At 44.2% G+C, this 25,529-nt stretch overlaps 1 protein-coding gene across 1 annotated transcript in view; it reads right to left on the bottom strand.

Moving 5' to 3' along the window:
- Positions 1-308: 308 nt before the first annotated feature.
- RAD51B (RAD51 paralog B) overlaps positions 309-25,529 on the bottom strand; it is a 509,814-nt gene continuing 484,593 nt past the window's right edge. Inside the window, exons 10-11 of the mRNA XM_070417839.1 lie at positions 9,007-9,085; positions 309-1,049 (exon numbers count right to left, since the gene is read on the bottom strand). Of these exons, the coding sequence (XP_070273940.1) occupies positions 1,033-1,049; positions 9,007-9,085 (96 nt within the window). The 3' untranslated portion in view covers positions 309-1,032. The remainder of the gene's footprint in view (positions 1,050-9,006; positions 9,086-25,529) is intronic.

Genomic DNA, 25,529 nt, shown 5'->3' on the forward strand with positions numbered 1-25,529 from the left:
AATACCTCTGGAGGGGGAGCAGGTACAAAGTGATCATAGAGAGGACAGCTCAGGGTCACTACCCACTTGGGTGAGAGAGGTCCCAATGCCAAAGGCTGGGAAGATTTGAAGGGGCCGGAGCCCCAGACTTTGCCCTGAACCAGTCTTGAAGCTTTGGTGGGAAGCCTATGGCAGGAGGAGGGGGTCGGCTTGGTGTTGTGCTAGAAATGACTAAATTATCCTATGGGTCACCAATTGATTTATTTGCTAATTGACTGGCCCAGCTTTGGGCTTTCAATCTAAAGAAATCATTTCATCCTTTATTAAATACTGCAAGAATCTCACTCTTTGTTCTGCAGGGCTGTACACAATTTATTAGTGAAACTTGAATTTACACCACAATAGTTGCACCACTAATGACCTTCCAAATGCTGCTAACACCATACATGTTCCGCTTCTCAGTGGGATCCAGACCTGTCAGTGAATTCTGAGCCTGTCGACCTCCCTCTGACACAAGAACAGACCCCCAAGCCCATGCCCCCTCCCCCCATCCTTCCAGGATTTCATTTCTGAATCAGTTACTCTTTGGAGTTCCCAATTCTTATACACCTCCTCTTTTTATTTGGTGGACAATACTTTATTCGGAAATGTCCCCTCCTGTAATTACAAATCCTGTTAGTCCTCCTCCTCCTCTCCCCAGGGGGATTGTGGGCTTTAATTAATTAATGTGGTAAAACCGCTTTGAGGTGCCTGGTTGAAAGGTGCTATATAAGTGCAAATTATTATTATTATGGCTGTTGACATCCCACGGCGGCAAGGCCCACAGCCCCATGCATCTAGAGACCAGAACAAAGACTCCTTCGTCTTCACCTTCCCTGCCAGGTCTGCGATGGCTGGCGCGGTGGTGTGAGGGCAAATCTGTTACCATCTCAGCAGCAATCAACTAATTAATCCCCATTAGGCAGGCTTCCGCTTCCTTCTTCCACGCAGCATAGTCCTGTTTCATTTCACAAATCACGCCCCCATCAGCTCTAGACAAAGGTCACAGTGTCCCTATGGCCTCTGCTGGCCTAAAGGAAAAAAAGGAAAAAAAGAGGGAGAGAAAGAAAGTTTGAAAAAAACAAAACAAAAATGTTGTTGTTGTGAAATGCACCAACTTGTCACTCGCAGCCTGAGGCAGCGTTCCTCCCAGCAGGGGTCCACTTCCACACACACACCTGTCTGTGCCGCAACACACGTGTGGGTCAGGGTCCTGCAGCCCAGGCTTGATGGCTGTCAAGAAAGGGGAGTCTTCCCGGGCTGGGTGGGAAGAGGTCACCCGCAGAAGCCGGAGCCCCTCTTCGGCTTCCTCCTCTCCTCCCAGGTTTCCCCTGAGAAAGCCAGCTGCCATCTGCAGCCAGGAAGTCCTCACAAAGGCAGGGGACCGTGATTTAGATGTTTTGTGCTACACCTAGCACAGCCCGGCCCTTCACAAACGCCCAGCACTTCCACCCTGATCGCAGCCTTTGAAAGCAGCCCCGTGGGGGAGACGTGGCTCTCGAAGGGACGCTGCTGACCAAAGTGCTCCTTACAAGGTTGTGCCTCAGCCCCTTTGTTAGCGTGGACGTGGGTGAACCTCAGGGGGTCATGTCTTCATCTGCCTCCATTTATCCTCCCTATTGAAGGGCTCCTTCAGGACATCGGTCAGCCTCTGTGGGAAATGATTCGGAGAGCAACAAAGGAACTCGGGCCCTTTGGGGGGCCTGCGGAATTCAGTAAACATCTGGACACGGAGGGCCAGGTTCTCAAGCAGCCTCGCTGGGGAGATGTCAAAAGAGAGAAAGAGCTGTGTGTGCAATGCAAGCTCTTAGTTCTGTGGCGACATTTGTTGTAGAAAAACACAGACGCCCCAGTAGGTAGACAGGAAGATTGTTCAAAGGCTCCTCTGTCTGTCAGTTGGTGTGAGCGCCGTGCACTGTGTCGGTTCTCATGGCCCGTGCGAGGAAATAAAAGTTCTGCACGGCTGGGAGCAGCATGCGACGGGTCGATTCTGCACGTCCTATGAATAACCTGAGGTTGCATAAGCCTGTCCTGGGTGTGCTGGGGAGCGTTTCTGTTCTCCTTACAGTTCGGGTGCACTTTCTGGTCAAGGTGCCTTGGATTGTCATCATGAGCACGTTTTAATTGACCAAAAAGAATGAAGTCCTGAGCGTAAGTGATTTATACTTCACGGTGAAATTCAGGATCTGAACTCTTGACTCTCACTGCTCCTTTTATTGTTGAATCAATCCATTCAGAGCACATTAGTCAGCATGATTCATTAGTCACATGGTGCTAATCAGCGCTCCCCGGGGTCCCCAGATCTGTCCTCAGCCGGCAAAAGAACCTGGTCTCTGTGGAGAGGCACTGCAGGCCATTCCATCTGCACCGGGAGCTGGCGTCCAGGTCCAGCCCCACATGCTCTTGGGAGCTTCCTCAGCCATCCCAGTGAGAACAAGTCTGTCTCCCCTGTCCTTCCATGCTCCATTTTTTTAACCTTGATAATATGTGTCATGTGTCACAGTTTGGCTTTGATCAAAGTTATTTTTGTTTGAAATAACTAGATTTTGAGCTACTAAAAGGAAGAAACTTTTTTTTTTTCAGCCTCATATCCCCCATGGTTTGGAAACAATAGATATTCAACAAATACCTGAACTCACTGAAATAAAGCTTACGTCGTATTCCAGAAAGAACACGGTGTCCTTTTGGAAGAGGTTTTCAAAGAAAACCAACAACCCGGGCGGATTTAACATCCCTCGGTATTATTACCCGGGCATTTTCACAAACGCAGACTGTGACTCGGCAAAGGTGGCCAAGCGGCTTGCAGCTTCTGAAGGAGTGTGGGTTCAGACTAACTATAGGCCAGCCCTTGGAATAGAGCTTTGCTCTGGAACCTTATTCCAACGAACATTTTGTTCCATGTTTTAAAACATTGCGGAGACAGGAAAAAACATTTTGGGGAGAAAAAAGTGTTTAGTCTGTGATTTTGGGCCCAAATTCAGACCCTGCTTTGTGCTATAAGCACTAGTAGCTGTTGCTCAAATATCTTTCTTGCTTGGTGCATAAGAGCAAAACATACACTACAGTTTCTGCTTGAGAGAGATTCCATTTTGGGTAGGGGACCAAGATTTTGGGGTGCTGATCTGTGGTGTCATTACTGACTGTGATACCCCATTTCTCTGCTCTAGGCTCTACAAAAAGAGGGTCCTGACAGCACTTTTAACACAAAATATTGATGTTGCATTTCAACATTATGCAACAAGCCCAGCCCTAAGGTCTGTACTACCTAATCTCCACAACTGGACTCTAAGAGAGATGTGTCACTGCACACTCATCTCCCTCCCAAAATGTAGCCGTGCTCCTGGCCTCCAGATTGACAACTACCCACCCTCTGACCAGCCATTCTCCTTTTTGATGTAGACCCAGAGAAACCCTCACACCTGCATACCAAGAAACATGTGCAACAGAATTCGTTAAATTAACAAATAATTCTAATTTCCATCCAGGAAGGAATGGCCAATATCTGGTATATTCCAACAATGGATGTGACTACCTCAATTAAAGCGAAAGAACATGATTTATGTGTATCAAGGTGGATATACTGCAACAACATGACGTTAAGGGACAAAAAGAAGTTATGGCATGATGTGTGCAATAAGCCATTTATCCACATTTGAAATGCACTCAAAACATATCTCTCTTTGAGGCTAACAGCCAGAGTAAAAAAAAGTGGGCATAGCAGAGGGCCAGTGTGGGAAGATGTCACACAGGGAGGGGATGTGAAATGAATGTTTAAAGGGAAGAAGAGAACTGGGCAGACGGGAGTCCTTCCTTGTTTCTTCTGGGAGGCGCCTCGCTGAGCAGCAGGCAGAAGCTGCGGGGAAATGCTTGGGCCTGCATGAGCTTTCTGGGCTGCAGTGGCGCCAGCAGCCCGGGGACGGTGCACCAGGCCTGCTCTGTTCTCTTTTCTGTGACCCCTGGGCGAGAAGTTCACTCTCTCTGCTCCACTGACTCCCAGGGCTCTCTGCCCAGGCTCCCACGAGAATGCCAGGCTGTACCAAGTATGTGGGTGGTATTTACCAGGCAGACACCTTCATACCTGGATGGAATCAGATTGAGAATCTTCTGGGTCACCCTGAGTCCACCAGGCAGAAAACATTTAGATGGGTTACTGATTCAGACTGAAATCTGATGAACTCAGATGGTGGTATTTGGGGGGAAAGAATTTTTCCATAAATCATCCTGTTGGCTCAGTGACTAAGAAAATGGAGCAGAAGAATCTAACCCAACTTTGTGACAAGGGAACAAACAGAGGAGATTAATGTCCCTCCCAATATGCTTTAAAAGGCAATCAAACATCCACCCTTGCATTTACAAGAAAGATGAAGCCATGGCTCTCCAGCTCTTAAAAAAATCATGGTTTTACCTCTTTGTTTTCTGCTTTCTTCAAAGCCCCTACACGAGGTGGTTAGGAAAACAGGAAACTGGCTTTGTTTCCAGCACCTTCTCTGGATCTATCTCAGGGACCCCGGGCTCTCCTTAGGTTCCCCATCTCCATCCCAAGGTGTATGTGGCTCACTCAAACCTAAACTAGCAGAGGACAGCCCCAGAATCCAAATTCAACCTGCGATACCTGATCCTGATTAAAAAATAAAAACAATGTAAAAAAATAATTCTGTCCTGCTGAGAAAGTAAGCCATTATCTTCTGTCCTGTTCAAAGCAATCTGGCTTTTGTGTTTCAAATGCCCCTCAGGCCCCCAGGAAAAGGAGAGCGCAGCAAAGGCAGAGTGAGCCAGGAGGAGCCCCGGCCTCTTCATGCTCCCTGGCAGCCCCTCCTTCAGGTTCTGCTTCTCTACCCAGGCGATGGGCCTGAATGCTATGAGCCCCACAAAAGCCTGGATGGTCCCAGTTTCCCCAGGCTTCCTGCAGCATCAGCCACACAGACTGGCTGCTTTTTAATTTTTTAAAAAATATATTTTTCTTAATTTCAGAGAGGAAGGGAGAGGGAGAGAGAGGTAGAAACATCAATGATGAGAGAGAATCATTGACCAGATGCCTCCTGCACGCCCCCTACTGGGGATAGAGCCAGCAACCCAGGCATGTGCCCTGACTGGGAATCAAACTGTGACCTCCTGGTTCATCGGTCAACACTCAACCACTGAACCACACTGGCCGGGCCAGCCTGGCTGCTTTTAATGATAGAATCTTTATTCCTGGCCTTGACGCAGAGGCCCAGGGGTCCCAGCTGTGTTCTGGGTGGCACAACACTTGGGGCTTCCTGGGGAAACAATGGATAAAACCAGAGCAGATGTGAGTCATGTTGGAGCCCGTAAACTCTCCCTCCCTCCTGCAACCTTGCGGTTCTGTGGGCCCACCCTGCTTTTCCCTCTGCACTTGGTCCTGGCACCCATTGGCCTTCCTCGGGGCTGGCCATGCTTCTAAGCTTTTCCACTCTTGGGTGCTGAGGGTTTCATGGCGAGCTCTGGGGACAACGTTAAAATGGATTAACGGCACCTACCCCTTCACCTCTCCACTTCAGTTGCACAAATAAGCCGAACTCTCCCTCTGCTGGGACTTGGCCCCTCTCAGAGTCAAACCATCAGAAGCTGGTGGCTGTGAGCTCCTTTTCCTTTGGGGCCTAAGTATTTCCCAGGTCTTGGGCCCAACCCTGAGAGGCCAGGATGCCCAACAAGTGCAGAAAGACAAAGGAGATGCAAACAGAGGGGTTACCATGGCAATGGCCAGAGCCAGGGAGCCTTCTGAAGATGCTGGGAGGGTGGGTTTTCTTTCTTTTACCTTTTCTTCTTTTCCCGCAAAAGGAGAATAGTTCCGCTCTCCATTTTACTACAACAATAGCATGGACCAGCTCCTTCAAGTGTTTCAAAAAGCAGCCTAAGAAATCTCTAAGCAAGCCCCTCAGTGTCTCCTGCCTGCCGGTTTATTGTCCCTCCGGGCCCAGTGAACAAAGGTGGGGGAAGGGTATCAGGCCCCATGGCCCGCTGCTCCCAGCATCCTAATCCTTGAAAACCGGTGAGAGGAGCGGCCTGCAGAGCAGGGAAATTGAATGTTGGCCTCACCTTTTCTTCCCTCCCTCTACTATGCACTCCGGAGCTCGAGCTCTGCAGGTATTATACAACCTCCGCCTAGCAGGCAGCAGGAATCTTGGGGCTTACTAAGGGGATGAAAGGCACTGAAGGATCCTTCCCACATTCGCCTGTTTGGGTTCCTCCTTCCCACCCTTCCAGGCTGCATCACCACAGTGGAGCCACAGGTGGCAGGGCTGGCAGCTCCTCTTTTAGCTGGCACCACCCTCATCTTCCTGCCATTCCCCTCTCTGCCACCTAGGCAGGAATGCCACACTGTCCCCCCCCAGCTCTCGGTACCAACCTCCATGCCAACTTAGGGCTATCATGCCAGAGCAACCCCTCACACAAAAAAAGCTTATTGGCCTCGACGGCTGGTACCTTTCCAAGGTTACCACCCAGGGATCAAAGGTTTCTTTGCTTTAATCCTGGGAAATGTGCAGGTGTTTTCTAGCTCAGTCATCTGGTAAGAGTGGGGGAGGGAAATCAGCTTTCATGTTTCCGTGTGTGGAGATCTGAAGGAGATAGCTCTCCTGGGCTGAGTGAACGATAAGTACCCCATCTCCTGGGAGAATCAGACACGGCTGACGTTGGGAAGGCCTTTACAGATGGTCCAGGCCAGTGACTACAATCCAAGGAAGAAAAACATTTGCATTGAAACCTCCATGCAGAAATTGAAAATGCGCGCGTACACACACACAATCACACAACAAATAGTTCATGAAACAATACAATATGCTGGCTGTGACTCATTCATTTCAGTTTATCACTCAGGAATGGGTTGTGACACAATTTGCCACGCACTGAATCCAGGTCAACACTGTCATTTTCAAGCTGACAGAACTATATTTTCTCAAGATCACACCAGAGCTGGAACAGATATCCAAGGGGGTCTCTCCAATAAAGGAGGGGCCCCCATTTTCCTGAGGGTCACAGCTTTTGATTTTCCCAAAGTCTTGGGAGCACGCAGCTGGAGGAAAGGGCCTGCCCAGAGGTTTGTACTCAGAGGCATTGCTGACAGGGGCCGTAGGGTTTTGCTTCCTGGGAAAACCGGAGATGGAGGTGCAGCTTGAGGGAGTAGGATGGATAAATCAGCTTTCAAAGCAACCAGGTGAGGCTCTGCAGCCCCTCAGACATTTTCCCTTATCCCTTGGGGTTCTTGGATCATCGGACACCTTCCTGAGTTTTTTTCTTTCCCAGACACACAACTCCAGGTCTGCCTCATTTAGTAACTCACTTCCTCCCCTGTTTTCCAACTTTTTCTAATATCCTTTCCTTGTAGTTTTTTAAACCTCTACCGATTGATTGCAATTCCACCCTCTACTTTCTCTAACAACTTCATCTTTCCCGTCAAAGTCACGATCCTAGCAATGGGTGTCAAAGAGGCAACCCTGTGGATGTTGTTTCCATAAACACTATCCTAAAAGTTCTCCAAACTAGACCCGGCATAGCCATACCTTTTACCACAATGCCCAGGGGTCAGGATTCTCAACACAAGGCATCTGGGTAGAACTGGCTCTCTCCCCTTCCCCCGAAACTGTCTCCTGATCTTCCACAGATTTTCTTGAAATCTTCATCTAAATTTGCTGTTTAGTAGACTTTTAATCTTTTAAGAAAGGCTCTAAAAACGAAGAGCCAAAGCCACACGGTGCCCTGGGTAAATAAAACTCCAGCCTTCTGATGGCTTATTAGTTATACACCCTCGGAGACTATGTAACAAAGGGGCCTGCTGTTTGCTTTGCTTAATCTGGTCTTAAAATCTCGGCTTCTTTGTCAGAAAACAATATTTGCAATTGTAAAAACAATATTTACCAAGGAACTTGGATAGCATAAGTCAAAGGCTAAGAGCCAAAGGTCAGTAGTTCTTACCCCAAATTTCCCCGGCCCCAAGTCCCTGCTGAGGAGCTCAGCTGCACCAAACAAACACACTGCTCTCAGGTCTGTGACGAAGCGGCGCTTTCAGAGGGGAGGAAAGGGAAGGCTGCAGCCTGTGCGCGGACAGAAGCACAGACACTCCAGCCTGCCCCACACAACTCCGGCTGGATCTCTGCAGTGCACTGTGTCTCCCTGGGATGTTATACAGTCTCACCCTGTTTCACAAACCTGGGGAAAATGCTCAACTCATAAATCCTAGGGGCAGACAGTGCTCCCACGGACAGCAATGACAGTGTGGTCCTCCGTGGGTCAGGCTGCATGGCCACCTGGGCATCTCTGTGGGCAAGGCCTCCTGCCTGGCAGTGGGGGACAGATGTGTATCCTGAGCATTTCTGTGGAGAAGCTTCTCAATAGCCCAAGCAGTTTGGGACCCTGTGGGCTAAGTTTATTAGTGTCTGAATCGATCTCGTGTTCACTGTTTTCTGGGCAGACCTGTGATTGGACGCCTTTCCTACCTGCCAGAGGATCCAGCATCTGGGAGTGAACCACCAGAGCAGACCAGTGGTTCCTGGGTGCTTTCCCACAAGCCAGGACTCAGTGCCTTCTGAGCCCCAGGCCCATGTCATAAGGTGGAGGCCAGCGAGGCCTGGCCCCGAGTCGGGACTTGAGCACAGGTCCCTCAGCCTGTTAAGCAAGAGGCTCTGAGGTGGTGTGGAGTCCTCACCCCAGGGTCCGAGACTCACCCCTGCTCCTCACTCCAGGATCTGTGAGAGGACTAGGCGGTGGCAGTTCCTAGCCTGCTTGGTTTGACCCTTATTCTATTAGAAAATTCTATAGTTCTCTCTAAGCCCCACAACCACCTTCTTCAAATTCTTGCACAATTGCCAATCTCTTTCATCTCACCAGGATAAAGACCACCGGCCCGTTCCTCTTGACCTTTGATTCTGTTCTGAAGTCATTCCAATCAGGAGCGTAGCAGTAATTATCACCAGCAATGGGCACCACTGAGCACAATCAGCTTAGAGAAATGGCTTCATCCAAGCATCTTACCTTGAAGAACCAGGCCTTCCTTCTCGATGGTGTAGACGAAGGAGGCGAAGGGAGCCAGCGGGGACTTGGCGATGAGAATCTGCACATCAAGCACATTGCCCAGGGTTAGTCCAGGGAGAGACCAGAGGGGAGCCCCCGTTCAGTCCCCTTCCCATTTTGAGACAAACTGGTACCATATGACCACAAGTCATAAGGTTTATTTATGTTTTAAAAATTATTTTAGAATCAAATGAGTGTTATTCTGTCAATCAATTGATTACTTTGGAAGGCTGTACATTTATTCCAGCTATTCTGCCGCCGAATGCCATATTCTTGAACCAGTTTTTCTAGAAATAAATTTCATTATTGTATGTCATGTGCTTAAACCGTTATCTTTCTGTCCAATGATAAAACTAGACTAATTTTATTCATAAACTTAGCTATTCTACTAAAAAAACTTTCAAAGCTCCCTTAAGAGATAAAAATTTGCCATAATTGTGGATATTCAAAATAACTTACGAAAGGCAAATCCATGGTAGGTTGCATTCTTGACCCCAACTCTTCACCCAGTCTGTATTCATCCCCTTTCCCATGTGACTACAGTTTCTCTTGGTTAAGGTATAGAGCAGTGGTTCCCAACCTTTTTTTTTGGCCATGCCCAATATATCTCCACTTATTCTCTGATGCCTCTGGACTGTTGGGAAAAGAATATATCCAAGCTAACCTGTGGTCTCTGAAGGAGAGTGAGAGACACGTGGAGCAGAGCTGGCCTGCGGGCCCATCCTAAATAGTGACCCCAAGGAGACCCACAGGCGCATTGGGGAAATGCTCATTACTGCATGCCTCTGAGATTTGGGTGTTGTCATGAAGCATTACTGCAGCAAGAGTTCACTGACCTACCAGCCAACACAAAATACCAAAAATATTTTGAGCAATGGCATTCTCCTAAGAAGATACCTACCTTAAAGGGGATGGTCATTTGGTCATTATCACTAACCCTTTATCACACCTCATATGGTTCTACAGGACGTCTAAGGACTGGTGGGTTATTATCACATTTCTCCTAAAGGAAGATGAATATCAGCTTCCTGTTCTACAAATTGATATCATCAAAAATAGTGACAATTTGGCACAGAGCCACTTAGGTAATCAGGGAGGCAAGGAAGAAGGAAGAAATAATTTCAAATAACCAAAAGGCTTACAGGTACTATCTCAATCTACCTCAAGTCAACAAATATTTACTGACTGTCAACTATGAGAAATGGTGGTTTAATGCGGTGAAAAGATCACAGGTTTTAGCCTTGGAGTTTGAATCTCTGTGCCTGTGGCAAGGCTTGCGATTGTCCCCTAGTAGCCATCCCTCCATCTTCTTTTTAGTAAATAACTGCTCAGGTTACAACATTCCTTTGCCTCTTTTGCAACCAAGGAGGCCATTTGACTAACAGAACAGGAGTGTAAATAGCAGGTAGAACTTCTGGCATATATTTTCCTAAGAAAATACGTGCTCTTCACTTTCCCTTCCCCCTTTCCAAGGGCAGGAACAGATTCAACCACATGGATGTGGACACCTTTGGGGATAACACAGCGACCCAGGAGAAGGAAGCTGGGTGACCTCATAAAGCATCAGTGCCTCCCACCTGGGGTCCCTGTCCACCTCAGGACAGAGCCACTGTGAACCACTGCATTTTGGAGTCTTTGTTACCATGCCACAGCCTGAATTCTAACCAATACTTTGGCTATGGACAAGCTCACTTTTTTGAGAATCAGTTTCTTCGCATGTAAAATAGGGATAATACCACCCACCTAAATGGGATTATTGTGAGGATTAAATTAAGTCTACAAAATGCCTGTTACTGTGTCTAATGAACAAGATTTCCAACAACTCATCATGGATGCTTCCCGAGCACTCCTTAACGTTCACTCATCAACACCCAATATTCTTTGCTTTTACCAGAAGGATTCCACTTAAGTTGAATCTCAATAATTTCTATAATTGTTCCAAAGTTATCTAGATAAACCTGCTCACGGTCCCTCAGCCTGCTAAGCAAGAGGGCTCTGAGGTTGTGCGGAGTCCTTACCCCAGTGTCTGAGACTCACCCCCGCTCCTCCCTCCAATTTGACACCATCAATGTAATAGACAGTGTCAAAACTATCTCATGTCAAAAGTATGTCACCTTTGAATTAAGGTGGAGCCTTCCTGACAGAGGCTGTTGGGGATGGTTCAATGTGAAGCTGACGGAAGCGCCTGGTGGGGGGATGGCATGAGAGAAGAGAGGACAGTGCTCTCAAGCTTTCATGGGTATGAATCATCGCGGGCCTTGTTGACAGAGTCTGAATTATAGGCTCAGGGTGGGGTCTGAAAGTCCGCATTTCTAACACATTCCCAGGAGGTGCTGCTGCTGTGGTCCATAGACCACATTTTGAGTAGCTGGGCTCCAGGAAACTAACCTGATGGAAGAGCCTGAGATGGAGAAGCAAGAGATGGAGTCCTGAAGCCAGTTAGGAGGCTACTGTGATCGTTCAGTGCTGAGATGACAAGGGCCTAAACCACAGCTGTGTTAGCAAGAATGGGGAAAAGGAGGTCCTTCCAGATGTGAGGTGGATAGAATATATATACACCCTTCAGATCAAAGAACAACAGAAATAAACTAAACATATCCAAAACTTTGGATCTTTACTGTCTACATGAAGCAACTGGGTATAAATAAATAACAATCAGTAAAGTACCCTAGTATATTTTTGAGAAAACTATATTACCATTTTTATTTTATAAACTGCAAAATTAAAACCCGGGGCGGGGGGAGTTATGGGGTGGGAAAGGATGTGATATTCCAATGCAACACAACAAATAACATCTGAGCCTCATGGTGCTGCTGCCAACATGACTACGCACTCTCCAGGGAGCCCAGGCCCACTCTGAGCAAGCGCAGTGCCCTGGCCGCGAGGACCTCACCTGGAGGGACCGCACATCTGGAAGGACCCCCTTTCCAGGAGATCGAGGGGTTTGGACAGGCCACTGATTAATGCCGTGCCCTTCTCAAGCAGGGTTTAAAATGGGTCATTGAAAGAATGATTTGTGTGCAGTTAGAAAAAGGAAGTGATCAGTTATGTCAGATGAACCCCACTTCCTTTCTTTTAAGGGGGAAGAGAACTCCCAGATGGATGGATTGACAGAAATGTGGTCAGGAGCAGCAACCTCTAGTAGAATGTGCTGTACTGTAGTCTTGGTTTTGTCATGTTCCACGTTCTTACTGACCTGCATAGGATGCTGATGTACTCAACCACATCCATACAACAAACATGGATCCAGCAGGGAACAGAACTGACAAAAATTGTCACCCTAATAGAGCTTCTATTCTAAAGGAGGCAAAAAGATAATGAACAAAGTGAGTAAGTAAAATATATGGTATGTTAGCTGATTATATGTGTTAGATGATTATATAATCACATACCTGGTAATATGATGGAGAAAAAAGGCAGAGAAAAAGTTCATTGGATCACATTTAAATAGAGTGGTAAGAGAAGAATTCACTGAAAAGTGACGTTTGAACTTGGGGTCATGTAAAACCCATTGATGGAATGCTGAATATGGTAACAGAAGATGAAAAATATAGAGAAACATATTAAACAGTCATAATATCACAACACATCTTGATTTAGTTAGAATATTGGAACCAATCCTACAAATCTTTTAGGACGCAATTTTATTGAAATATATGTAAGGTCTTTTCTTTGAGAACAAGGATCAGCTACTGTCACAGAATGGGGAGATGAGATCTAGCTTTCAGAAGATGAAACGGGAGTGTTAGTGAACTACATTGCAGTACAAGTTGGTTGTGAGATGTGGTTCACAAAAAGCTAGTGTGGTCTCCGGTTGTATAAATGGAGACAGTATCTACAGCAAGGAAGTGATGATCCTGCTCTGCTCCTCATTCAGCAAAGCATGCTGGGTGTGATGTGTGCTGGGTGTGATGTGTCTGGATTGGAGCCCAAATTCCAAAAGGGAAACTGACAGACAGAACAAGTGGAGGACCATCAAGGTGGTTAGTCACCCAAAGCAACCCATGACCACAAACACTTCAATGCCAACACTATGGTAAGAGGTCTAGCATGAAGGTGCATATTGCTTTTAATATGAGTGTTCTGATCTGGATACTCTGTAGTGCTACCCGGCAGAGAAGGGAAGTGTGAATTAGCTTTAAGACTAACAGATTTCAGAAAGAGTGATGCTTGCCATGTATCTTTATAACTACAGATAGACTCTTCTCTGTTTCAGACTTGAATCAATACCCCATGGGCCGTGCATTTATGCCTTTCAAACTACAAATTATCCTCTTCCAAGGCAAACAACCCTTCCTAGCAGATATTTTGGGCTGTTCTGTTTCAGATGTTCCGTCATGCCATACATTTGGGGTGTTCTAATCATTGTCCGGCTTGGGCTGTTGTCAAATGTCGTTCTATCCTCTTCAATAGATAATGTCCTGCAGGGAGGACCAGGCTGTTTAATTAAACTCTAGGACCCCAGTGAAACAATTTTATCACACTGAACCCCGTGTGCAACGTGTGAAGTTGGCTTTGGATCGCTCTGAGGATTCATGGAAATATGTAGTCGGGCAAGCACGAGTGCAGATGTGTGACTCAGAGAGCTTAGAGCCCCACCAGGCAGGTGTGCGGTATTGTGAGCCGTTAATTCCACCTCCTGCAAACAGCTAGATTGTTGTTGTTGTTGTCTTAATGTTTCCTTCATATCACACCAGCCAGACTCTAAGTACACCCTAATGAATATATTTTCTCCTTTCTTCAGCTATGATTGTAAGAAAAGTGGTCATCAGTGTTTTTAAACATCGTGTTTATTATGAACTAGATGCTGGGTCCCAAATCCCACTACCATCTGGAAGTAATTTTCATTATTTGTACCATCCACCAATCCATCATGTATTTATTTAATCCATGAATCTTCCCTGGGCACATTCTTCTGTGCTAGGCACTGCTCTAGGGGCAAGGTCCTCACTCTCATGCAGCTGACGTCTGTTGGCAAAGACAGACGGTACAGGAAAGCCTTTAGGCCTTGGGCTTTTTTCACTTTAACATTCTACTACGAGCCCCTCATTCTTGGGTAGTCACTCATTCATTCATTCAACCCATCCGTCCACAAACATTTATTGAGTACCTACGATGGGTAGGAAGATTTAATTTATATTGTGTGAATTTGCACTTTTCAAAGAGTGCCGTCTGTTTCTACCTCAATTTATTTTTAGATGTATGCTCTGACTTTTGGACAGGATTGCAAAGATTGGGGGCATTTTCTTTGACCCTTTACCTCCTTTTCTCTAGGGCAGCGGTCGCCAACCGGTGGTCCACGGACGAGGTCCGAAAGGTTGGCGACTGCTGCTCTAGGATCCAGTCCAGCGCTTTGCAGACTGTGGGCTCCTACAATGACCGATGGGCGTTTTCCTCACTGTTCTTCACTTCATCCTTCTGCTGCATGTGTGACAGTTTCTCCCAATTTATAAGTGACAACACCAAGGCCTAGGTGCTCTGCACCAACTGTGCAAGGAGAAGACGGCCTTTGGAGCTCAAGGGCTCCCCTCCCAGACCTCTTCTCCTTTCAGGGCCCTCCCTTCAGGTCCCTGATCTGCTCTGAGCAGGTAAGTTGTCAGATGATTTCCTTCACTCTAAGGTGACAGCGTATTTAAACCTTCCAGCGTTACCCTTTCAGGTGTGTCTGTATTTTAATGTGAGATTCTCAAAGGAGAGTCATGGATCCAAGGTGGTAGAAAGTCTGCGGGATCACCCCTCCGGGTTCCCACAGAACCGATGACGATGATGAAAACAACAGCCAACACGCATTATTCCTCACAACATCCCTTTGAGGAAGGAGCTCATAAGCAGTGAAGCCAGGATTCCAACCCAGGCCACCTGGTCCTATAGCCTGTACTTTAAACCAGCATGGCGGCAACCCCAAATGCCCTGTGCACACATCAATCTACGCCCCTGAGGTAATCAATCAAAGAGGCAGGACACAGAATAGCAAACAGGGCATTTCTCCCACAGCACAGACACTGCATGACTGAAGACAAAGAAGAGAACTGGATAGGGCCTCGTGCTGGCTGCCCTATCGTTTATGAGCTTCCATCCTGGCAATCTTCCTCTGTCTTTCCTTTCTAAATGTCCAAATCCTACCTACTCTTTGAACTCCATACAAATGTCACCTCTTCCAGGAAGCCTATGCCGATTTCTCCAGTCTCAGGTAATCTCTCTCTAGTTCCATCTTACTTCACCTGTACCTCTCTAATAGTTGTGCTACCCCTGAACTTAGTGCTTTCTCTACTGAATTTACTACCGTGTATTTGAAGGCAGAGACCATTATCATCATTGTGGCTGCTTCTGGTCCCACCAACCTCCGCTATGGTGCTATAAACGTAACAGAACCTCAATTATGAATCGCAACTTCAGCAGCTCTAACTAATACCCACTTCGAGGACTTATCTGGCATTCCCTCATCAAGGCTGGGGACTTCGAAGATACCACAGAAAAGACAGGCTTCCAGTCCATCGCTGCCAACATTCTCAGCCTGGGCCGGCCCAAAGTCAAGTCTTTGCTTTCAGCTCGCTATAGCATCAGATGTTTTTCCTGGCCCGATCCCACTTCCAAGAACGTGGAAAAGGAGCCATAGGACAGAAAGTGCTGGGCACAGGAACCTCAGGCCTCCAGGACGGTGATACCTTCTAAGGAAAAAGCCTGTCTCCTCCTTTCAAAGTATAGGTGTCACGCTCATCTGGACCAAGCCAGCTCATCCCTTGTCCTCCACGGGTGGCCAGGGAGGCCCGTGTGGAGCAGGAAGCACAAAGATGTCAGGGATCTTGGGCACAGACTATCCTGGAGGCTCTTTTTATAGCATTCTGGCAGCTCACACGAGTTCTTGCAACAGAGTCCCAAATTAAGGAAAAAGTGAGTTCGCCTTTGTGGCCCAGGAAGGCAGACACAACTAGGCAGCCATGGCTGACAGCAAGCTGGCCCCAGCTCTTCCACTGTCCCTCCTCCAATTCTTGTGTCATCAGCTTCCTTTCAGACTGGCAATGGATCCTTCCTCTCTTCTACGTCCTTCCCCTTCCCACCCACCACCCCAACTCTTACACTGGTCGGGGGGCGAAGGGCAGAGGAAAAAGAGCTAGCAGAGGGCAAGTGTAAGCAGAAGCATGCTTCCTGTCGGGGCGGGTGGTAGGCCTGGCTGGCTTTCTATCCCTACTCTTTGCTACAAGATGTGGAGCCCAAAGACTATGTAATAATTCAGCTAAAAATACCGGGAAGCAACTGAGGTAGATAGTTTGGAAATATGACTTTGCATCCATCTATAATTTCCCATCTTGCTGATTTTTTAACCCCGTCTCAGTCTCTCCTGTGATCAGCAAGATTGTGTGGTTGTTGATAAATTTGGTGGGGATGCCCCTGCTGACCCATCTGCGTGTAAGGGTCCTGCTGCGAAGCAAGAGAGAAAACCCATGGACTCCGAAATGTCCTGCAACAGGTACCCTATTATCTCACTTCAACGAATGCCTGGGCTAATGAAACCCATTGCTAAGCTAAACAAATCTTTCCTCTAGCTGTGCCAAGTGTCTGCGACAGAAATCCTTCATGCCAGGGATTTTCCTCCTTGTCCCAGACCGAGAAAAAGGTTGTTTTTTCAGCTGTCTTGAAGCCCAGGACGAAAGCCAGGGAAGCAAACAAGCCAGTTAGTCTTGCATCAGATAATTCAACAGGCTTTTGATAACCTCAAGTCTTCTGTCCCTTCCCCAGGTTAAGCTGAACTCCCCAAGCCAAGGGACAGAAGGGCCGGAAATGCTCCAGACAGGAAGATCTCTGTGGCTGGAAGGAGGCCACGGATCAGGGGGGCTTGAAGTATACCCAGTGATCCTCAAAGGAATTCCCTAGTCATTGTGTTGAGAAGAGCTGGAGGGAAAAGTGGCAGAGGTCCAGCTCCCAGTCCGTATCTGGATCTTGTACTGATTAAAATCTGCTTCATCACTTGGAAACTCACTCTCCACAGAAAACGAAGCCTCAGCACGAAGAGCTTTGCAAAAGATTCGGAGGGGAGAGTAGAGAATGAGTTTCATGGCATCTAAACTGCCTTCTCAAACAGGGGAGTCACAATTGAAGATGTAATATAGGGCTGGAAAATGACAGGGTGGAAAAAGAAACTGTATTGAGTGGCATGAATTTATTCATTTATCTATATGTGGCCTCCTTCACAACTTGGGGAGAGAAAGTAAGCTGATATGATTCCCTAATGAAATATAATTCTAGGCCCTGGGAAGATTCTCCTTGAAAGTTTGACTCTGAGGCTACAAGACCTTATTTCCCCATGGAGTATCACTGTGCTCTTTTATGACACATCTCGGGTGATTGTTTAAAAATGTTTTTCTGTAATACATAAAACTCCCAACGTATATAAACTAAAAGATCTAGGTCCTGAAAGAAATCAGAAATTTCTTCAGATTGATAGGATAGTACCTCAGTAAATCATGGGATGGTAATAGTTCATGGTCAGAGTGGCATCTTCAGTTTATTCCCCCACCCCCAACGTTTTATTATGAAAAAATTGAAACATACAGTAAAGTTGAAAGAATTTTATGGTGACTACCCACCCATAAACCTACCAAGTAGATTCTACTATTAACGTTTTGTTAAACGTGTTTTTATTATTTATGAAATAATTTATCATATCAACCTATCTTATTATTTTTGTTGTCACATTTCAAAGTAAATCGAAAATGTCAGTGCACTGTCCTCTAAACGGTTTAGCAGGTATATAATGAACTATAAGCTTAATATATATTCATATATTTTTAAAACCATGTTGAGTTTTTTCCTGTAATTTTTACAAGTGGTTTGAGAGTTAGTGATTTTTCCAAAATGATACTAAAATCAGAGAGAATTTAATGACTACACATATATGACAATATGCAAATTGATACATTCAAAAAATATGGGTCGTTAATTATTTCTATATGAAATACCAACTTTATTGAGGCATACTTTACATGTAATATATTTTTTTAATATAGGCATTTAAGCTATGAATATCCCTCTGGGCACTACTTTAGCTGCATCACATAAGTTTTGGTATGTTGTAGTTTTGTCCTTTTTTTCTCAAAATATTTTCTAATTTCCCTTGTGATTTATTCTTTGACCTATTGCTTATTTAGGAGTATTTAATTTGCAAACATTTGCGAATTCCCCAAATTTCTTTCTGTCATTAATTATTAATTTTATTTCATTTTGATTAGAGAAGTTTGCATGGCTTCATTAAATTTATTGAGGCCCATTTTGTGGCCTAATATACAGGGTGGGGCAAAACTAGGTTTACAGTTGTTTGCATGGAAAATAATACAATAATTAATCCTATATAATAAAAGGGCAATATGCAAATAGACCAGACAGAAGAAGGACCAGAACACCTGTGGCCCCTCACACCAGCTGGCACCGCCTCCAGAGGGCACCCTCACCCCGATCAGGGGGCAGGACCAGCTGGCAAACTGCCTGGGGTCCTCGCCCAAGCCGGGTCCGGCCCCAATCGGACCCCACCACAGCTGGCCCCACCAGTGCACGAATTTGTGCACCAGGCCACTAGTAAATAATAATACAAAATTAACTCTGTGTTTTGCATACTCACAACTGTAAACCTACTTTTGCCAAACCCTGTATAGTCAATCTATCCAAGAGAATGTTAGATGTGTATATGTTTATAATTGTTATGTCTTCCTGATGAATTGACCCTTTTATCATTATTAAAATGCAATTTTTGTGTTTCTAGTAATAATTTTTGTCTTAAAGTCTATTCTGCCTGATATTAGTATAGCCACTCAAGCTCTCTTGTTGATACTGTTTGCATGTTATATATTTTTCCATCCTTATACTTTCAACTGACAGACTCTGTTACAACAATTTGAATATAGGGTCCCCCTGCTATCCAAAAGTAGAGCATTCCCATGAAGCCCTTCATAGACTGAAATATTGAAGAAGCATTAATTTATATGGAAAAAAATCTGAGCATTCCCAGACCAAAAATTTAATGCACACATAATGTCTTTCATTCACCACGATTGAAATACTTAATCACATCCAGTTTCATGCTAAGTGTATCATCCTTATGAGCTCTCCAAGGCTTTTCCAATAACTCAGGACACATCTTGCTAACAGTTGCACAAAATAAACCAAGATAAAGCTCAGATGCTCACAGCCATAGTTCAGTAACATGGCAGCTTGATGCTGAAATGCTGAGTGCAGTTCCCAGGGAAGGAGCTTGGTGGTGCCACTCTCAATGCTTCAATAATGGCTCACTGCAGAACAAATGCTGACCGCCATTGTCGCTTTCAGCCTCTTGTTATCCCAACCGGGTAATGGGGCCTTAGGCAGCCATGATCATAAGCAATTGCCACTGATTATTTTTGTCAAGTGCCCTGTGGGCAGGGCTGTTCACACAGACCAAGCTCTGAGATGAAAGAGAAGCCCTGAAAATGGAGTTTTCAGTGAGCTGTCCAACAGGCCAAATAGTGATAATTCTCTTGGATGAGGCTTTTGGGAAGCTCCAAACCTATTCTGCCCACTCCAGTGGCTGCTATGCTGCTGGCTTATAAAACTACCATAGTTGCAAGACAGTTGGCTTTCAAGGTTACTGCAGAGCTGCAGAGGAGAGAATGGGATTATGGAAAGTTAAAATGCCACAAGTCTTGTTGTTCTTACTGAGATTGACCTACTTGAATAAACATGGTTCAGATTGTTGTAAGCCTTTGGCTAATTTTCAGAGTCCTGAAAAAGTTGATTTGGACAATTTTTGTCAATATTCTAGTTGCTTTTGTGGAGGGGCAGATTTTGTGAGTGTCTTACTCCACCATTCTGTATGCTGAGTATCCCAAGCCAAATGTTTAAACAGTTCATTTTTATATTATTATTTATTAATTATTGTATTATTTTCCATACAGACAAATGTAAACCTAGTTTTGCCCCACCCTGTATACTAGGCCACAAAAAAATCTTTAATAAATTTAATGAAACCATGCAAACTTTTCTAATCACAATGGAATAAAATTAATAATATCCACCTCTGTTATCTGTCCCCATTCAACCCTGCCACTTTTTTTTCTATTTTAAACATTTTCACACTTCTAGAAGATTGATTATTTTCGTTTATACTCAACTTAATGTTTACACATAATTTAAAATAGTAAACAAATAACATCACTTTGTATTAACTTCCTCCACTTTAACTGAATTTATGTCAGCTATCCTATTTTTAATATCTCAAGCTCTTTATTATCTTCTGACTATTTCTAATTCAGCACAACCTATTGTTGTTTTTATATCACCTTTAACTCTCTGAGAAGACCAATAATAGTTTAAGTTGTTTTCTAAATCTTGCATTACCTTTCATTCCTCCTGATTCTTTTTTCTGCTCATTTTGTTTTCTCTTTGAAGTGAACAAAGTCTGATAATCCTTGGTTGTTCATTCATATTTAAATTATAAAACATATTTTATTCTAAAAATATAATCAGAGGTACTGTGTATGTGGACAGCATTTGTCAATGGGTGGTGCCACTGAAGATGTCCAATGTCAATACATAAAGATGCCTCCTCAGAGGTGGACCGACATTTATAAGCGAGAGTTCTCCAGTCCCTTGTCTGGTTGCTGCATTCCAGAAGGAAGGCTGAAAAAGGGGCTCGGATTCCCCATTAGGCAGAGGTGATCCCTGTTTTAGCAGAATGCCTCTCTGTTCCTCTACTTTGTTGTGAGTCCTGAGTCTGAAATTTCTCTAATTCATGTTCTCCAGAGATACATTTTGACCTTCAACCTGGGTTATGTGGCTGTCCAGGGTGAGAAAGAGGGTCCGACGACTTCATATACTTCATATACAATTTTCAGCTAACCTGCTGTTTTCATCTTCTCTGCCTTCTTCGGTATCTGGTACTTCCAAGTCCTGAGAAAATCTCCCACGTGTTCTACTGCTACACAACATTGAAGGCCGTTGGATTTACAGTTTCTTCTGTTCTAGCTTGTCAATCTTCTATCACTTCCTGCCCGCCAATATTTTGTTGAAACCTACTGATGTTTCAAAGAGCTTCTCAATTGCTTTGCCTTTTGGGATAATAATATTACTTTTGTTATTAAACTGAAATAATTTCACAAAGATCATGAGAAAAGATGGAGATAAGCGCACGTGGTCAGAGCCTCCACATTAAAGGGAGGCCTCTGTGAGTTTCAGTTCTTCTATCGACAGTCGGTGAGTGACTTGGTGCCATTATCGTAATACCAGCTTTCAGGGTCAGTTACATCCCCCCCGCCCCCCGCATACATATGAGTACTATATACATATGGCAAATAACTCCTCTCAAGGGTGTACAATATAATTTTAACTATCATGAAATCATTCTTATAAGGGGCTAAGAAAAGGTAGCGTAGGGCCAAGTATAATCATCCTTCTTATAAAACGGAAGACACATTTAGTCTTCAGATCTTGGCTATATGATTTCAGAAACTCCAACCTCTGTAAGCATCACTTTCCTCATCTTTAAAATGGGCACAGTCCCCATAGCCGTATTGTGAGAATTAAGAGATGAGTGACATTAACGAAAAATAGGGCACTTCATAAGAACCTAATAAATATTGATTTCTTTCCACTCTGGTGGGAGAAGTGACAATGTAGGGAAGTTAGTAACTTGAAGGCTAGAGCATTCAGATCTAATTGCCTCTCCTTGCTGTCTGCGTGAGGGTGTCTGTATCAAGCTAATGTACAGTTTCACAGGCTGTAACACTGTACATTTAGGTTTCAAATGAGATTTCTAACCACTACTGACATGTTCATGTTACCATTTGTGGGTGGGGTTTTTTGTTGTTGTTCATTTGTTTCCTTAATATTTTTTAATATATACATGTATTTTTTATTGTAGAAACAATAATTTGCAAACAATATGAAGTTTAGAAAATGTGCAGAAGTATAAAAAAAAGGCAGTAAAAATAAATCACCTATACTCCACCATATAAGGTAAGTACTATCAATATTTTTTACTCATCTCTTTCTGGTTATGTACCCCTCCCCCCCCCCCCCCCCCCCGCCACACACACACACACACACACACACACACCACATACAACTTGTTTTAGTGTAATCACTGCATCACGCTTTATCCACTTACCAGCATATTGTGAGTATTCCCCATATCACTGAACTTCTTAAAAAATACTATTTATAGTGACTATAGAACATTCCGAAGAGGGTTGCAGTATTATTACTTATTCAATCATTCCCTGTCATTGGGCATTTAGATAAAATACTATTTTTATCTATGAATGTAAATATATTTTCACATTCCCTGAGGCTGCCTCAAGCCATAGTTACATAAGTGGAATTTCTAAATCAATGTATATAAGCATTTTTAAGTTTCTTGATACCTAATAGCAAACTGCCAATTTTCTCACCCCACTGGAGTCTCAGTCGCTATTACAATGTTTTTTATCTCAACCAACTTATAGCTAGAATAGTATCCTATCATTTTTATTTTCAATGAATTTAATTATTAGTGAGTTTTAAAAGCCATGTTTATTAATAATTTTAATTTCTGATTTGCTCTAATTTTTGTAATGTCCTTTTTACATTGGGTTATTAATGTTTTATTATTAATTGGTCAGTCTACATAATTTTAATTCAAATAGTATAGTCATGTCAGTTAAGCATCTAAGCAGATTTTATGCTAACAGATATGAAAAGAATAATGAGGGAGTTATGAAAAGAATAATGAGGGAGTTCTAGGAAGAAGATGCATTAAGTATAATAATCATGTTACTGTAAACCACTTTTGATCCACTCTAAAATATTACTATTTTATATTTTGAAATGTTTAAAGAAATTATTTCACTACATAAGAATTTAAACCCTCTGAATATTAAAAATGGCAACAATATTTACCAACATGACAAATATATTTGGTAAGAAAGGCATAGAAACCACACAAGAATAGACAAAAGATGTAAATACAGAAAGGAAGATATAAATGTCAATGAAGACTAAAAAATGCCTGACACGTTTAGTGGTAAAAGGAAGTAAATGCACATGGAAACATTAACATAGTCTCTTACTTATTACACTTTGCAAAACTGCTTGGAAGTGTCCCGAGTGCTGATGAGGAGGCTATAGAACTGGCACCTTCCTGGCTGGCGACGTGTAAATGGCTACACCCGTTTGAAAACCCACTGGCATATGCAGAAAAAGCCACAAAGATTAAGATTAATTCACCCTAAGTGATCCAGGAAATATATCTCAAAGATGTAACTCCAAACAATGGAAACGATACATGCATACACAGAAAATTCACTCCATCCTCATTACAGTGGTGGGGTATTATCATAAATCCAAAATCAAACAAACAAAAGAAACAAATTATGGGATAGCCACAGGAAGAAATACCATGTAACCATTAAAATACAATGCCCAACCCTAGGAAAAGCTGTTACTGCTGACTGAATGCTGATACAATGGTAGGCACTTTACCTACTTGCTGTTCTTTAATGCTTACAACAAACTTTTTCTCTTGTGGAAAATACACCTAACATAAAAGTTATCATTTAACCATATTTAAGTGTACAACTCAGTGGCATTAAGCGCATTCACACTGTGGTGCTACCATCACCACCATCCAGCTCCATAATGTTTTTCATCTTGTAAAATAGAAACTGTACCCATTAAACACTAACTCCCCATTTCCCTCCTCCCCCCCAGCCCGAGGCAACCACCATGCTACTGCTGTCTTTTTTTTTCTTTTTATTGAGTTTATTGGGGTGACACTGGTTAACAAAATTATACAGGCATGAGGTGCACAAGTCCACAACAGGCCACCTGCACACTATATTGTGTGTTCACCACCCCACGTCTCCTTCCATCACCATTTACCCCGCCTTTCCCCTCCTCCCCCTCCCCCTTCTTACTATTTGTTACTATTATCATTGGGCGCTGCTAAAGGAAGAAGTAAAAACTGATTGTATCATTTTGTAACTTCACAATTACATTTACATTTTTTTTAAATCAAAAGCTAATGTAACTTTCGAATAAATACATCGATTTTAACTTTCAAATACATACATATGAACAAGTATGTGGTTTCACTGTCATCTGAATTTGGAAATTTCAATCTAGCTCCAGCCAAAGCAACCAAATACTACCACAGGCAATTTCAAGGGACAGAGATGCAGTCCCTTTCCCTACCCTGAATCAGGAGCATAAGAAAGCCCAGAAAAGCGAGATGCACAGGGTGCTCTGTGCAGATGTAACGCTAAGTTCTGTGAGCAACCAGCAGGCATCCCGACAGACCCGCAGGAAGCGGAGCTGGAGCTCTGGCCCAGGCCCTCAGGAAAACGCAGCCACGGCGAGGGCGAGGCAGCTCAGCCTGCAAGGGTCACAGAAGGAAGGCTGCGGCTGTGCAATTATTATGGTAAAAAGATGCCAGGAACTCAGAGGGTGTGTCTTGAATTCTGAAACACACATCCCTGTTACATCATGCGTGGGCCACACGGGAGTTTCTTGAGTCTCATGGGAATCGATTCGAGGAAGGCAACATGTTTCTATGTAAAGAGGCCGAACTCTGCGCTGGCGAGATCCAAAAACAGCTGGTCAAGTGGGACTGGTGTGTGTAATGGACCACATCCCTGGCCCTGCTCTGATGGGTGGAGAAACTATTTTAATAGGAAAGCAACACTCTGTCTTCAGAGCACGATCAAATTAATTCCCTCTGTTACCGCAGCATTCTTCTTATTTCCCCAAAGCCTTCGCCAGTGGAAAAAAAGGGCAAAGGACAAGAAGGAAACACAGACAGGATTTCAGATGAGTTTAAGGGTGTAACGGAAAGACAATGGAGTACCCTCCCCATCCTTTCCTTTGGGGCTTAAACTAAATCCAGTTTGAACTCGTCTTTGCAACAAGCTCAGGACGGCGGAGGAGAGCCTGATACAATAGCTCCCTTGGGTGTTGTCAGGACATAACCAGGGACTTGCCAGTTTAGGCTTTTGTTTTCTTAATATTTTCAATGTGTCTAAAGCTTACACTGTATAGGAACAGAGAGTGACTCATTTATCAAGTATTGTTCGGGAATTAAGGTACCTTTATCCCACAGAAATAGGCTCACAGACTAACATCATTCCAAAAACTGGGGATCTGCAGAAGGACTTTAGAAGAGCTGGATAGCAACCAGATTAGATTTCTAGGGAGTTAAAACTATCCTATCTCTTTGGGAACCCACCCGATTTCCATCGGGGGTCTATTTTAAACATCAGGACTCTCGGCAGACTTGGGATAATCCTGTGATAAGAGCTAACATTTATTACCTCAGCTCTTGCTATGTGCTCTAAGACAGGTAAGCCTCATATCAACCTTATGAGTAAAGACTATTATTATCTCCATTTAATCAATGAGGCAACTTAGGCACAGGTCAAGCAAGTCTACTGATTACTATAGGGACGTGTCTGGCGGCCCCTGCCTAGAACTGTTATTTATAGAAA

This window comes from Myotis yumanensis, unplaced genomic scaffold, assembly GCF_028538775.1.
Source record: "Myotis yumanensis isolate MYYU_CA2020_CCGP unplaced genomic scaffold, mMyoYum1.0.hap1 SCAF_1, whole genome shotgun sequence".
NCBI lineage: Eukaryota > Metazoa > Chordata > Mammalia > Chiroptera > Vespertilionidae > Myotis > Myotis yumanensis.